This window comes from Peromyscus maniculatus, chromosome 13 (genome assembly GCF_049852395.1).
Source record: "Peromyscus maniculatus bairdii isolate BWxNUB_F1_BW_parent chromosome 13, HU_Pman_BW_mat_3.1, whole genome shotgun sequence".
Classification (NCBI taxonomy): Eukaryota; Metazoa; Chordata; class Mammalia; order Rodentia; family Cricetidae; genus Peromyscus; species Peromyscus maniculatus.
Genome location: NC_134864.1, coordinates 56,483,584 through 56,499,612, shown reverse-complemented (window position 1 = coordinate 56,499,612; position 16,029 = coordinate 56,483,584). Strand labels below are relative to the sequence as shown.

Here is a 16,029-nt window from a genome sequence, read left to right as displayed (position 1 = left end):
CCCTCGCTCAAAACTTAAATGACTCACTCTGCAAGAAGATCTGAAATGTGCACCACACTCCAAGTTGAATCGTTCCAAGTTACTAACTAATTCTTCTGAATTCAATAAGCAACAGGATGGCATTTGTCCTTGACATGTAGTCCAGAAGCTAGCTTTGCCCTCTGCAGGAAGGCGGGGTCAGGTTGGGTTCGAATTCTTCCTCTACTTGCTAGCCAAAAACTTGGCCAAGTTAATTAACCTTTTTGTCTCCTTTATTTGCAAAAAAAGGCGAACAAAAACCACACCTGCCTGATGAGATTATCTGAAGGATTAAATCATCTACTAAAGCACTCGCTCGAGTTAATTTTTAGACTCAGCAATGCAGCCTTATGAAGTAGAGGAACACTCCCAGTCAGGGAACAAAACGTGTTTTCCTTTTAGCTCTTCCCTGCGACCGGAGTGGGCTTTGTCAACTGGGGTATGATGTATTGTAGATCCGAATGTTACCTGAAAGTGTAATTCGTTTCAAATAACGGCTTCCTTAAATGGAATGCAATTCTGCTGTTCTGAGCTTGAGAGGCGTCACTGACTAGCCTGATGTTTGTGAAAGGCTGGGAGACCCAGGAAGCCGCTGAGAAACAGTTACTGCCCAGAGGAAAGGCGGCTAGGAAGTTACCCTTCAAAAATAAACCTGAGAGCAGCTTGCATTTCCCTCTCCTGCCTCTGGAAGAGGTGTGCGGATCTAAAGTGCGTCCATCATGAATAATGATTGCCTTTACTCTCCCGACTCCTGCGCTCCCAGGCAGAAACACCACCGGCCGATGCCACGGGCGTCTCGGGGCTGCTCGGTGGGTGATCACGCACGCTCAGAACCCCGCGTGAGACCCGCAGCGCGGGCGAGGGGCCAGAACATTTGGGCTCAGTTGGGTTTCAGAGGTCGGGTCGAGCCCCCCAGCGCTCGTCCGCGGGTGGCGGGGTTGGGGGTGGGGGCTGATTTTCCGCGGCATTTCCGAATAAGCTATCTTTGTTTACATTTTGAGCTTGGCTCGCCCCCAGAAAGCATTACTACCTTCTCCCGGGAGAAGCATCTCGCCTTTGCAGACGGTGCTGGGGCAGCAAAGTTCGTTTTCCTGGGTAGGAAAGAACGATTCTCTTGCTCCTCCAGCGGGTAGTGACCGGTGTTTGGATAGCAGTGGGCAGTTTCGGGGAAAGGGTGGGGGGGAGAGGCGGAGGTTTGGAGGGGAAGGGGAGGAGGTTGGTGCCGGGCAAGCGAGCAAAGTGCGGAAGCTGTATAGGGGATTCTTCTAGAAAGTAGGGTGGGAAAGGAGCTAGGGAGGGCGGGTGGAGGGACGGGATCTGTGTCAGAACGTGCATGTGAGCGGATACAAAACCCAGGGAGGCGTGATCGGCGGCGTGTGTGCAAGCCGGAGCGAGGGGCGCTGGCGGGGTGTGTGCTCCTGGTGAGTGACACGGAGGGGCGGGCGGGCGAGCGGGCGGGCGGGCGGGGGGTGGGGGCTGCGCGGGCGGGAGTGTCCCTGCGTGGGGCTGGCGGCGCGGAGTTGAGGCAGTGAAGGAATCCAGCCCGCTGGCCGAGCGGCCCTGCTGCGGCTCTCCCTCCGCTCGCCCTCCGCTCTGCAGGGGCCACCAGCGCCGCGCCCCGGCCCGGGACAGAGCGACCGCGCTCGCACCGAGGTAAGCCGGGGTCCCCCGGGACGCGGGACGCGGCGGGGCCTGCGCGGCCCCGGGTGGAGGTGGTCGAGCGGCGGCGCACTCCGCAGCCCCGGCTCCCGGAGGCCGCCTCCCGGGGCGCTGGGTGTGGCCCGCGCTCGGCGGACCGGACGCGGAGGTCGCGGTCCTTGCTTTCCCCGGGGCGGCCGGGCGGGCGAGCGGGAGGGCGGGCGGGCAGGCGGCTGGATGTGGACCCGGCCGGCCCTGCTCCGCGCGGGCGCCCCCCTGCGCTCCAGCTCCGCGCTGCCGAGCTGCCCGGCCGGAGCGGGGGCCGCAGGTCCCCGGGCACCCCGCACCCCTTCGGCGCCCGCGGGATCGGGTCCTAGAGCGTTCGCGTGCGCGCGGCGAGGGCGCGCGGGGCGGGCGGGAGCGGGCGCCGGGGCCGCGGGACTGAGCGGTGTCATCCATCCTTCGCCACGTCTGGGCGGATAAACCCCCGGAGCCCGCAGGCGGCGGGCGGTCTGCAGCCCTGACCGAGGAGGGTCCTTTCCGAGACGCGGCAGCAACTTGAGTTTTGCGTGTCTGGGGAGATCGCCGAGCTTCTCGCTCACTGCTGGGAGGGAGGTCCGCGTTTGCTGCGGACACCGGGGTGAAGGACCCAGCCTTCACCTGGACCGGGATGCGACGGAAGCCTCCTATCGTTTCCTCCCCATCCTGGCGAGTGGAGGCTTCCAGTGCGCAGCGGGGTTGGTGTTTATGAACTTGATGAGATTTCGGCTGCCAGCAGTCCTGGTTTTAAGCAGGTGCCAAGGTTGTGGAGACCCGACACTCTCATTAAAGATTCTTCCTGTACAGCATTTTGCTTTGAGTGCACTACAATCTCTCTGTAGCTTGAGGCTGGTGAAAACCCTTGAACTTCAACCACAGCGCCTTTCTTTCCTTTCATAAAACATAATATCTATTATTTTCACTTGCTTATTTAAAACACTCAAGTGTCAGCCGTCTTCGCAGCATCGCAGATTTTAAGGGAGGGAAAAAAAACGGAAATTTTAGAATCTGCAGAGAAAGAGTAAGGTCGTGTGGTCTTTATGTTATCATTCTATTTTGTTGTAAAGGAACATTTCGTCGCTACTCGGATTCTGTTTTCCAGAAAGTAAGCAGATGTGCAATATGGCAGAGAAAAGAAAGGACAGGAAGTCAGACATAGAAGAGACTATTAAAGTAATAAAACCAATTATTTTGAAAGAACTCTTTTTTAAAAAGTTGCCTTCTGGATAAAATATTTTCTGAGCCTTATGGAATTGTGTTGCTTAACCAGAAAGCAATGTGATGTGTAGATGGGGGGCAGTCTTATCAAGTAATTGTAGTGCTTTAAAAAAAAAAAAAATCTGTGTCTGGTGTTTGTTGGTGTTTTTTTTTCTTTTTTTTTAAACCAAGAAAAAAAAATCAACTTTGAGAATGATTTTCTATTTGGACAAGGCAAATACTACTTCAGTCTCTAATTAGAGTTTTGAAATAAACTCAAGCTGGGTTAAAACCTTTTTCTGTGGAGCAACAGAGCAGAAAATATGTCAGATTCCGTATGGCTCTAAACACACACACACACACACACACACACACACACACACACATACACATACGACTAGCTCTAAAAGATAATTTGCATAAAAATAAATTATTTGAATACAGAGATTAAGGGGAAAAACACTGAACATTTCTGCGAAAGGAGAGTGTTAATCGGCAATTTTTGTTCTTTAATCTCTGAAATATTAAATTATTTCCTAGGAATCCATTAAGTTAATGTGCTCATTTAGGTAGGCAAAATGACTGGGGTTTCTTTTGTGTTCATCTTGTTGTGGGGAGCACCCCACAGAAGAAGTCTTCAGTTGCTCACACCAAATCAAGTGGCCATCGTGGAAAGAGAAATCTCCTGGCCCCAGAAGCTACCTCTCACTCACCATGTCAGCAGTGAGAGAAGCAAATTCTTAAGCCACAGCGTGGCAGTCTGTGAAGCACTGCCAGGGAGGCCACCTCCCCGTGGAAGTGGCCGTTAAGCCTCAGTTTTAGTCCTTTAAAAGAAAAAAAAAATCTGCTGGGGCTGTGGTGGTGCACACCTTTAATCCCAGCACTCGGGAGGCAGAAGCAAGTGAATCTCTGTGAGTTCAAGGCCAGCCTGGACTACAGAGTGAGTTCCAGGACAGCCTGGACTACCCAGAGACACCCTGTCTCGGAAAACCAAAATAAATAAATAAGTCAAATCATTTTCTGAGTCTGCCGTCGGAGGGTGGTACCATTATTAGCAGTGGCTGTTCGGTCATGGTTGCCTTTTTTTTTTTTTTTGGAAGGGCAAAGGTGGTCTTCACTTGAGGACCTCTTTATACAACCACAGCCAGCATCTTAAGAAATAAGTCAGGATAAGAAGTTTCAGTTCCAGTTTTGATAAAATGGAAAAAGTAGAGGTTGCTGCTGGTGAGATTTCGGCTGCTCCCACCAGTCTTACCATATGGCAAGCGAGTGTGTTTTCTGTGTATGTGGTGGGGACTGCTCAGTCACTGCTCCGTATAGTCTTGCCTTCCTGGTGACGTCTGTGGTACTGTTACTGTGTTCCTGACTCTGGTAATCTAATCTGTGGTGGTTCTGATGTGTATACGCAGAACAGTGGTTTCCATAAGCACAGCACAGGGTGTAAGGGCATTTGCCATGCAGACAGACTTAAATGGCTGTATTTGTCCATCTCTCGATGATTGAACATAATTCACCTCATCAATTAATTCTGCCGCTGCTGTTCTACCTTCAAGTGGAATCACTCATTAAAATGGGATTTTCATTATACAGTTAAAAAAAAAACAGTAAACATTATAAGAGAAAAACAAACCTCTTTTTGCCTTTCCTCTTTTGAAGTCGACTGTTAGGAAGGTGTTATTTCCTTGAAACATCAAAATGACTAATTTAGAGTTGTGAAGAGTGATATACAAATAGGCCATATGTTGATTTTTCTGCTGAGGTTTATCCATTCAGTGTATAACAGCAATGATTAGGACCCCTGAAGTATCATAGCAGAGAAAGATAATCTGTGAAGGCCTGTGTCTAGAGTATGTAGCATTTCCATGATGCTGATTTGATAACTTCTACTTTTATTTTCCAATAAAAACATCTTAAATATTATCTACCCTCCTATCAGAGCAGATCGTTAGTTGTATCCATTCCCGTTTATCTGCTTGCTTAACAGACTTCATGGGCTGTGGTCCTAGCCTCAGGCTAGAGGCATGAGAACACATTTCCTGACAGTGTCTACTAAACTTGTGCCGTTGATAGTGAGAGTTCCTTTGGTTTTTTCATATTTATGGTTTCTTGGGATCACCTGATTTAGGAATCCTTCTCTTTTTCTAACTAGGAAACCGCATCAGATCTTGTTAACTTTTTCTTGTGACAATTTCTCCCAAGAGACAGCCCTATAGTATTTCCTTTTCCTACTTCAGTCTCTCTTAGAGCCTAAGCCCGCCCCCACACACCCCCAGGCCCCTCTTCACTATCTTCTGGTGATTTTTACATCCCTCCCCCAGCCTTCATCTCTTTGCCACTGAGGTCCCCATCCCATCCCCTTCCACCACACCAACTTCCGGCAAACATGCATCTCCTGAGAGCACATCTCCATACCCCACAGGCAGCCTGGCACCCGTGAGCTCAGGCTTAATTGATTAGAAGCTATTCTCAATGCAAGATGGTCCCCAAATGAGGATGGTCTGACTTAAGACGTTCCAACTTTGTATGGTGAAAATGGGATGTGCATTCAGCAGACACCATACTTTGACGTTTCATCCTTGCCTCCGGGTAGTGATAAGCAATGCGATATTCTCTTACAATGCTGAGTCGCAGCCATGAGAGACAGCTTCTAGTTAGCCATGGTATGACGTCAGCAGGGGAAACAACGGCTGTTCTACACGTGTCTAACCAGTAGGCCACATGTGGTGCTGTGGAGCTACGAATGGGGACCAACACAAAATTGTAACCGACGTAAAACATTATGAGATTTCTTTGTTTGCAGTTTTCTTTTTCTTGTAACTTGCTTGGGCAGTTCTCATGCATGAACGTTGTAGGTGACAACATTCTCTTGCAATGCTAGAAGGTCATGCACCTCTTCTTACATTGCCGGTGGTTTTAGATGTGGGTACCCGAGCCATTGTGTAAATTAAACACTTGATTATAAGAGAGTCTCCGTATCAGATGGTTTTGTCCAGCATTCAGCTCTTAGAAGTGCTCTGAGTACGTTTAAGGTAAGCTAGGCTGAGTTCTGATGGTTAGCAGATTAGGTGATATATTTTTAATTTACCATATATTTATTGGGAACCTGGGCCCAAAGCAAGCCAAGGAAGACCTACAGTTCAAACTCTTGCCAGTCTTCCTGCCCTTGGCATAAGATCCAAGCTCCCAGTGTGTTTTTCATGTATTTTATACTCTTGCCCAAATTTAACCCAACAGTTTGAGTTCCCGCTCCTTTCAGACATGAACCCCTGTTCTTTGCTTGGCTCCTTCTGCCCTTCAGCCATGCTCATTTTCATGTCTCCCCCTTTGTCCGTGCCCTGCTTTTTAGAATGCTTTATCTGTTTTTCTTCGACCCAACCAGTCTTCAAAGTCAAGCCCTGGCCATGCTGTCTTCATTGATTGCTTCTTCTGCCCTTCTCTTTGCATCCCTAAGTTTAGACCCTTGCTAAGATTCCTCCTACACTGTAGCTTCTGGCTTTCCCAGGTGGATTTCGAGCTTCTCGGGAGCATCAGTACACCTTCGCACTCCGAAACAGCTACAAGCCAATGGTCGTAGCAAGCGTTTGATAAACGTGCCTGTAGAAAAGAATAAGCTAGATGGTTGGTTCTTCAGTGATGGGATTTACAGCCTCTCTGCCTTGCCCACCAGTTTCGGTGGAGGGCCTAGCCCACAGCCTGACTTTTAGCCATGACCTCAGTAGATGTTTGTTAACACAGAAATTGATGTTGACATTGGATGAGAGGGACAGGTGTTTGAAGGAGGCATCCATCAAGGAGTTTTTCTCAGCTTCCTTGGGTGCTTCTAATCAGTCTCTCCATTCATCAGCTGTGAGGATTCTGAGGACTTGGCATTTCCAGAGTTGAGATAATGATGGAGTCTGGCAGTTGTGACTTGGAATTGAGAAGGCTGCAGTTATTTTAAGGTGGGATGATGGGTCTCAGCAAAAATTAAAAGCACCAGGCTGAATGCCAGTATTTTATATGTAAAATCATCAGGCTAAAGTTATCAGTTACATAAAGATTCTGTTAATTGGCAGTAAAAACTCCAGACTATATGGCTGGGCTGTCCAGCCTTTTCATTTAAAAGCAACCCTGCAAGCTGGGAGAAAAAAAAATCATCTGGGAATTCCTCTGAGAGTGAAAGGTGAGGCAGGGAGGAGCACATCTGTTGAGGCAGCGGTTCTCAGCCCTCCTGACGCTGCGACCCTTCAATGCAGTTCCTCGTGTTGTGGTGACCCTCAACCATAAGTGTATTTCTGTTGCTACTTCATAAGTGTAATTTTGCTACTGTTATGAATCGTAAATATCTGTGTTCTCCCGCGGTCTTCAGCGACTCCTCCGCAAGGGTCAGTTGGTATGGGGGGGTCGCAACCCACAGGTCGAGAACCACTGCATTAGAGTGTATTGGGCTGGAGACCAGCTCTTTACACTTGTTTTTAAGACTTATTTTGTGGAAGGTGACTTTTCTATGAAGAATTCACTCTAGCAGGAGACATAACTTTCACCACAGAGATGAACATCCAATGGAGTTCAGAAGAGGGGCATTTATTCCTGTTGGGGAGGGGGGACCTTTGTGGAATGACAGTTGTTTGGGCTGATTATTAAAGCAATTTGTTGTGATTTCAGTAGCTATTATCGGGAATATAATGGGGAGGGAAAGCGTCTGAGTGATTTCCAGGATTTCAAAAACATTTCTTCTAACACCACAGTTCTGAAATGTTCAATAATGGAGCCTAAAGTGTCTATAGATGTCTCCTATAATCATGTGTGATGCCAAGGCTGAACTGACCGTGAAATAAAGCACAGAATAAATCCTGTAAGCTGTACAACCCCCTGTATGTTCCTGGTTTTTTGCCTGACTCACTTAGAATGCTCAGAGGGGCCCCCTGCAGCTTTTGTGAATGTCACAGAAGCTGACATTTGCCCAGTAGTATCAAGTATGGAGAATCCTTCAGATTGTCTTCCCAAGCAGCCAACATGGGACACTGCCCAGGCGTCCACTGGAGCTCTGGAAATGCATAAGCATGCTGTTAATATAGAACACTCAGCTGATTCTGTACAGCCACCCTCTTGGACTCTAAAACTAGGAGCAGTGGGTACCAACCTCGGACTCAAGGTCGTAAGGAGAGTTATGTGTATGTTACAAATTGTTCCATTTTCTGAAGTGGTAAACACCCATCACTTAACATGTATACCAACAGACTTTATAAGGCAATGTCTTATTTAGTTATACATATTATGTCCTTTTATCCTCAAATATGCTGGAAGTACATATGAGCCCCATTTTACTGAAAAACAAAACGGAAGTCTAGAAATAGTAATTTACAAAGCATGCACTAAAACCAGGCAATGTGAGTTCAGGAACCAGTATGTGTTGTGATGATTAAAAGATACAAAAATATACATCATCATTTAAAGATGTAAGGTCCCCCGCCATCACTGGGGTTGACTGTGTAATTCTCTGCAGGGAACAAGATGCTATCTGTGGCAAAGCACTAACTTGTTGTTAGTGGTACCCAGTTCCCAGAGATCCAGGACCAACTGAATATAGTTATCACGGCTATCACTTACAAATCCACTCTTTTCAGCTTGACAGTGAGCTGGAGAGGTGGAGTTTATATGACCTTTTTAAGTTGAAGCTCAGGGAAAGTCCAGTGACTGAAAGGTCACTTGGTGTCTGACCCCAAGTTCCTGCTTTTTCTTACCCCACCCTGGGAGTGGAGCACAGTGGCACTGAGAACATTTACCGTCAGTTTTGCCCGGACACTGACCAGTCCAAAAGACTTCCAACTACAGCGAACGCCCTGTAACTGTGATTCTCAGATGATCAACAGGTTCTGAAGGGATGGTCCTGTGGGACACTACCCAGAGTGTCTACTACAGGTGTGTGAAAGAGTTGCCATGTCTTAAACCCACACACAGCTTCAGTGTTCCAGAAAGCAAAACAAAACACTCATGGGTTCTTTCTGTCTTCAATCTGATCTATGTATGATGTGCAGAAAACAGGGAGAAGAAAACTGTCTTTATGTGTAATTCTGCTGCGGCCCCTCCCCTCTCCTCAAGCCTCAGTACCCCTGGAGTGCTGCGGTCTCTGCTTACTCACTCTCTGAATTTGCCCCCCAGCAGGCTCATGCGTTTGCCTCCGCCTGCCGCCTGTGTGCCATAGATCCTTGAATCTGTGTGTCCAGTTGGGAACCTTTTCTAGTACTGTCCCAAAGACGGTCAGCTGAGGAAGTCCACACCCGGATCCAGCTCTAAACCATCGTAGGCTCTGTGCCCCCTGCCTCACTTAGTGAAACCACTTGAGCAAGTGTAGGAACCCTCTCATCCTCAACTCCCCCGTTCTCATGACCGCTGAGCCCCGGTGGAAGCCAGGTGACCATCTTTTCGTACTCCCCAGAGTCTGTGCTCCCCTCTCCCCAACGCTGCGTTGGGCCAGGTCCTCAGTCCTTCTCTGGAGGCTGATTCTAGTCTCTCTGCCTTCTTCTGTCTGGCTTGCTTCCAATCCCTCCCTCCCAGCACTGCTTCTCTGAAAGGCCAACGTAATCATGACTCTTCACTTAAAGTCCTCCAGCGCAGTGGCTTGCAGCTGAGGATCAAGTCTGAGCTCCCTGTCAGGGCACAAAAGCACCTTTGTGAGTCAGGCCTTCTTCCTTTCAGGTGTACATCCGTGACCTCTAATGATCGTGGACCCTGCTGGCTGCTTCCATCCACAGCATCCCCCCCGCCCCCAAGGGAAATGCACTGTTAGAAGGAATCATGGGAGGGAGGGATTATAAGAATGATGGGAGATATGGGGACAGAAGAGATGACAGTGCTGTGGGTCCAGTGCCGTAATACCGCTACTGCTCGCGGCTAGTGAGTGCTTGGAATGTGGCTAGGTCACAGTCTGGTGTGCTGGGAATGTAAAAGAAGACTTTATGGGACAGAGGGGTGGTTTGAAAATATCTCATTCATAGAAGTGCGTGTGTGCGTGAATGAATGAGGAGCCTAGAAGTTGACCTTGGGTGCTTCCTCAGATATCCTTCACCTTATTTTTTGAGACAGGATCTCTCACTAAACCTACAGCTTGCTGACCGAGCTATACTGGGTGGATGATCCTCGGGTCTCTGCTTCCAGCTCTGGGATTACATTTCTGTCTACATTTCTCTGCCTGGCTTTTTCACGTGGATGTGGAGATTGATGTCAGTGTGTCACGCTTGTGGAGCGAGCACTGTACTGAGTGAACCATCTCCCGACCCCTCGCTAGTATAATTTTGGCTACATATTGAAATAGAAATATTTGGTATATAATCAGCTAAATAAAACAGATTATTAAAACTAACTTCATATTGTTTTAACCTAGCTACTAGAAAATTTGAAATTGCCTGTGTGGGTTGCATGGTAATTTTATAAGACGACATCGCTACAGAATATCTCTGCCTTCCTGGGAAGTGTGCCTGATACAAGCTAAACCCATGAGCCTCTGGGATGATCAAGTCAGCTCCATAGTACAGAGACGCACCAGTTGTTCAGTGTCTCAAATCCTGAGGTATAAAGTGCTTTAGATAAGATTCAGAATCCGAGAGACAGATTCTGAACACCATGGCCCAGAGTCTTACATACTGTGTGCAGAGCCTGGAAAGCAGATGCAGCTCTCTCTCCTAGGCCTCCCCACTTACTATGAGGAGCAGGAGTCCTGTTGTGTGTGTGTGGGGTGGGTGGAGGGGCTTGAGATAGACACAAAGGGAAGTGGAAGCACACCCCTGAAGGCTCCTGCTTGAGGTGCCAGGAGAGATGCTGAGGTCCAGGTCTGTGTGATCTGTTACCCCACTGTTGAGTGCTTCCTGATGGGTTAAGTCACAGCTTCCCGGCTCTTTAGCTCTTAAGATCCCGAGCCAGTACTTGAATCAAGGGGGTTAGAGTCAATCGTGTGCATTTATGCAGTCACTGTGCCCAAAGTTGGTAAGTGCTCTGTAGAACCTATGCCAGGTGCTGAGGGAAGGCTTCCGTGCATCAGTTGGCCCCAAAGACTTAGAAGGGTACGTGGGCCATCAGGAAGACCCAGCAGACAGTGTGCTGCTTCCTAAGAGATTCCAAGCTTCATGCCTTCACCGTGGAAAAACGATGGGAATCCTTGTCAGGTTGGAGCAAGAGGAAAGAAACCCTCCAGGAGGACATGATGGAAGAAACCAAGATGATGAAGAGAAAAATTTCCGAAGACCAGATTCCCGGAACAGTCTGGGTAGGCAGTGTGACTAGGTGCCTCCTGGAGAAGGGATTGGCGTGCTGGGTTCTGTTGAGCCCTACAGTTCTGAAAAGAACCTCTTCCTGTCTTGATTTCTCTGTGGGCAGCTGTTTTGTTTTGCATTACGTAGTGAACATCTGTAACAGATCTTGTTAAGAGGACACATTCCTGTGCTAAAAATAAAAATTTGAAAGTCACACATCTACCGAAAGTGGGCCGAGAGGGGTTGAGCACCCCAGTGAGGTTATTTGTTTACAGGCTCTGGGACCAGCCTGAGACTTCTGTGGAGGGAACGCCACTCCCCAGCTGCTGTCCCCTAGTGAGTCGCCGTCCAGTGGAGGATGCATTTTGGTCAGGAAATCATAACTCAGCCCTGTTCTTGAGCGGTCAAGTTTTCACTCTGCGAGCCAAGTTCCACTTCGCCTCTCAAATGCACGAGCCCTGCTTTGAGTTCTTGAGGGAGAATCCCAGATCATCTGGACTGAATTCAGGTCCTGTTGTCTCTCTTCACACCTTGGGGGGACAGCAGTGTTGTCCGTGAGCTGCAGACTCTAGAGCTGGGTCCCCGTCATCATGTTTTGCCCCTCCCCCTCCGTTCTTTCGATACTGACATCTAACTAGTAATATTCAAAACTTTTAATAGATGATTTGTAGAATTGAATACCTTCCTTGCTTGCTGGCTGCATTAGTTCCTTTCCACCTTCACCCCCCCCACACACACACCCAGTTGTGGTTATAACAAAATTAAGGAGGCACACTGAAGGTTTATTCAGCTCACAGCTCTGGAGGCTAAAAGTTCAGAGAACACAACTCTGGCTTTGGCAGGGGTTCCAGGAAAGGATGGCTGAGTGCACGTGGGTATGAGGAAGGGAATATATCTTAAAACAGGAAGCCAGAGGAGACAAGAGCCCTACAGCCCCTTCCAAGACTACTTTCCTAGTGGCCTCAGGACCTCCCAGAAGGCCTCACTTCCCAACACGCCACACCCAGGACCAAGCTCCCAACACACAAACCTTTGGGAGACAAAACGATGTTGACACTCTGCACCACTGACCCTCCCCTAGTTCCAGATGCCTGACAAGAGACGGCCTTGCAGGTGGCCCCTCCGCTGGTTTCCAGGTCCCCATCTGTACCATGGGTCTGACTGGAAAGCAGAGGGGAAGTGGAGTATAGCATTCGCTTTCCCAAGTGATGCAGCTGTGTGTTTGTCTCCAGATGCAAGGCGGGGCGGGCAAGAAAGGCGGGCTACCTTTGTTGTGTGATTTCAGAATCCATACTCCTGAAAGGGCACCGCAGAGATCAATAGTCTCCTTTTGTGAATGCATGGAAAAAAATCCACATTGCCAACTCTGTCCTTCTTCCTAAGGCCAGCATGTTTTAACGGCAAAAGAAGCCCCCGCTGGGCATTTGGAAGTCCCGGTTTTGATGCCCGATATGAGCTGGCTGTATGAGATGGATCGAGGTGTTTAATCTTCCTGAACTTAGGTTCTGTCATGCGAGAAGCAAAATTAGCAATGTCTACCATTATGTTATGATTTCCTTATGACTAAATAAGGCAATATAGAGTCACAGGGCCTCAAACTCAAGTGCCGTGGGAGTGGTGACTTAGACTTACTGGACATATACTCCTTGGCCTGAACAATGTTTACAGCCCTTCTCTGAGGCTGATAAAAGAGAATAAAAATCCAGACCAAGGAGCCCAAATTCTGCCTATTCAGTGGTGAAGAAAGGACCAGAAGGCAGCTGCCTTCACATTGTAGTTACGTCCGATCCTGTATAATAGTTTGCATTTGTGAAAATTCTCGTCTGGAATTGGGGGTGCAGCATGAAGCCATGGGTGGGGGAGGCCTGCTTACATCCTCTGCCAGGATAGCGTGACAGTAAGCAAAGCAGGCTTTTGAATCCTGGAATAGTCAGGTGCACTGCCGTCAAAATAAACCCGTGGTTTCTTCCTTTGCTGATAAATTACAAACAAAGGAAGTCACTGAAATTCCCTGAAAAGGAAGCTTCGTGTACAAATGAGATGCCAGGGAGAGTTCTTTATACTCCTGTGGTTGGAACCGTTCTTTGCTTAACTGTGGGTGTTGGGGAAATGCTTTTGTTGGGGGCTTTGTTGCTTTCAGGGAGAGAAAAGCTTCAGAACATCAAAGAAGATGGATTTTGATTAGAGGCAGTCTTGCTCCCGTGCGTGCGGGCGGGCTGACTTCTGCACCTGACCAAGGGAGCCTTCTCGCTGACATTCCAGAAACTAGAGTGAGGCTGAGCAGGTGTGTTGCCATGTGTGATAGACAGCTGTGAGTATGGGCAGCCTTGTACTCAAAGGGAAACTGGGAGGCGTTACCACAGCCCTTCCCGCTCCAGGTCTTTGTCCTTTAGAATCTCTGGTGAGATCTGAGTAGGGACTGGAGTCAGTAACGTGTATCAGGACTCTGTAGTTGGTTTTTTTTCACTCTTGCTCTTTGGGGGCCCACCATGTAGCTCCCAAATAACCACATGGAGACTTATTTTTTTCTTATGAATGCCTGGCCTTAGCCTGGCTTATTTCTAGCCAGCTTTTCTTAACTTAAACTATCCCATCTACCTTTTGGCTCTGGGCTTTTACTGTTCTCTATTTCTGTATATCTTTTCTTTCTTATTTCATGTCTGGCTGTGTGACTGGTGGCTGGCCCCCAGTGTCCTCCGCTTCTCCTTTTCTTGCTCCTCTTCCTTCTCTTCTTTCTGCCTGCCAGCACCTCCCATCCTTTCTCCTGCCTCGCTATTGGCTATTCAGCTCTTTATTGGACCAATCAGATGTTTTAGACAGGCAAAATAACACAGCTTCACAGAGTTAAACAAATGCAGCATAAAAGAATACAACATATCTTTGCATCATTAAACAAATATTCCACTGCACAAAAGAATGTAATATGTCTTTAGCTAATATTCCACAACAGGCCTCCACACTTCTGATGCAGTTGGTTGCCTTTCTGTATACAGCAGAACCTTATATAGACAGAGTCTCACTGTGTATCCATGGTTGGCCTGAAACTTGCTAGGTGGACCAGAGTGGCCTCAAACTCACAGAGATCAGCCTGCCTCTGCCTCCTTGCTGGGATTAAAGTCATGTACCATCTTACCTGGTTACACTCTTTTAAAAAATATTTATTTAATGCTCGTCCATGGCTTTGAATATATAAACACATTTATTGTTCTGATGATCTGTGAGCAAGAACTGCTTCAGTTGTGGGTGATAGCAACTCAGTTTTCCATGGCAACACTAATTCATGATTTCCAAACGCTGATAGAGTTTCACCTTCTGGGCTCTTCTGGATTGCATTTCAAGCTGAGTTTTTTATTTATTTATTTGTTTGTTTTTGTTTTCTCATTGGTTAAGGTGGGCATGTTTAGATAATGCTGACATAAAATGTACTTGTAGTACCCACATGAAAGTCTCCAAGAAGAAACTGGAAGAGATTATGGATACTGTGGTCCAGTGTCCCACCAAATGCAGGAATCCCTTCCACAGTAGCCCACCTGCTGTTTGAAGCCATCCAGGAATGGGGACTTGACACACCCATGGTGCCAGGCAACATCAATGACAGCAGTGTGCAATGTTCCTGGGTCTGAAGCGTTTTAGTGTTGGGCCTTGTCTAATGGTAAGCACACCGATATTCACTCTTGAGCACAAGTGAACGAAACTCTCCTAAACCCCCTCTGCACGGTGCAGTGTGGCCTTCCTCCTGCACATGCCCGGTTGGCCTTTGCTAGGACACTGAATAGGCTGGCATCCTCCGAGAGCTCTTGTGCGTGCCACGTAGACTCTTCTCCTCTTAGGTTGGCACGGTCATCCTGCTGACTCTCCTCCACCATGCTGTCTGTTTCTTCTAAGAGGAGGCCTCTCCAGTTCATCACTCCAGGCCCTGGATTCTGAGTGGCAGAAAATACAGGACAGTTTGACTCCCTTGACTTGACCGTAGGTGATCTTTAGTAACCTGGTCAAGAATTATGATGGCCAAGGCCAGTGTATCCCTAGTTCATATACAAAGGCAGGCAAACCTTCCAGGTCTTTTTCTTAACACTGCTGGGACCTCTCCTCTCCTCCAGCCGTCAGTTCTGCATTCAGAGGATTTATTCAGAGGAGTCCACATCTGTCTTAGTTTTTGTTGTTGTTGTTTGGTTTTTGTTTATGTCGAGTTACTTTTCCCCCTCACTGTCAAGACAGTTTTGAGATCCAGCTTTTAATTTAGTTTCTTGGTGATCTTTCATGAACGTATCAAGTACGTGCTTGAGTTTGTGGTTTGTTTTGGGCCTTTTACAGTTCTGGGGATGGAACCAGGGCTTCCCTTTTCTTGGGCAAGCGCCCTGTCGCTGAGTCACCCCGACCCCACCCCCGCCCTAGACAGCTGAGTGTTTATTTCTACGAGAGACTTCGGCAGGAGAATTTCGTTAGATTTTTAAAAGAAAGACAAGAGCGGTGATGCCACACCTACCTAGTTGTCACAGAGGGTATGGCAGGGCAAAGTTTTAGCCCAGTACTCTAGTGCCCTCACAGGTGGCCTGTTTATTACACCGTATAGAAGCCCTTTTGTGAATGAAACAAGATCAATTTAGAATTAGTTTTAGGTCACGTGACTTTTTTCTTGTGGGGGGGAAAAAATGACTGAAAATTGCTTTTTAGCACATCATTCAGCTCATCTTTACAGACTCCTGTTCTTAACAAATCGTTGACGTGACGGGAAATTACTTCTCAGGTGTCACTCCAACATGTTGTGACGTTCACACCTCCTAGGAGAGGGAGTGTCGGGCGGAGGCATGTCCAAACAGTGAGCTGGCACCTGCAGACATGCTCCATGGCAGTGTCGTACATGACTAGCTGGAGAACGTGTTGACGGTCCGATGTCGACTACAGATGT

At 48.0% G+C, this 16,029-nt stretch overlaps 1 protein-coding gene across 11 annotated transcripts in view; it reads left to right on the top strand.

Annotated features, from left to right (window-relative positions):
- Positions 1 to 676: 676 nt before the first annotated feature.
- Positions 677 to 16,029, top strand: part of Spats2l (spermatogenesis associated serine rich 2 like) — a 179,634-nt gene continuing 164,281 nt past the window's right edge. For 2 of the 11 annotated variants that reach the window (XM_015994030.3, XM_006975117.4), the window contains exon 1: positions 725 to 827. In XM_015994030.3, coding sequence (XP_015849516.1) covers positions 738 to 827 — 90 coding nt within the window. In that variant the 5' untranslated portion in view covers positions 725 to 737. Of the gene's footprint in view, positions 828 to 1,065; positions 1,114 to 1,236; positions 1,440 to 1,492; positions 1,672 to 16,029 lie in introns of those variants that run through there. The other 9 variants (XM_076550355.1, XM_015994027.3, XM_015994031.3 and 6 more) reach the window with 9 other exon arrangements.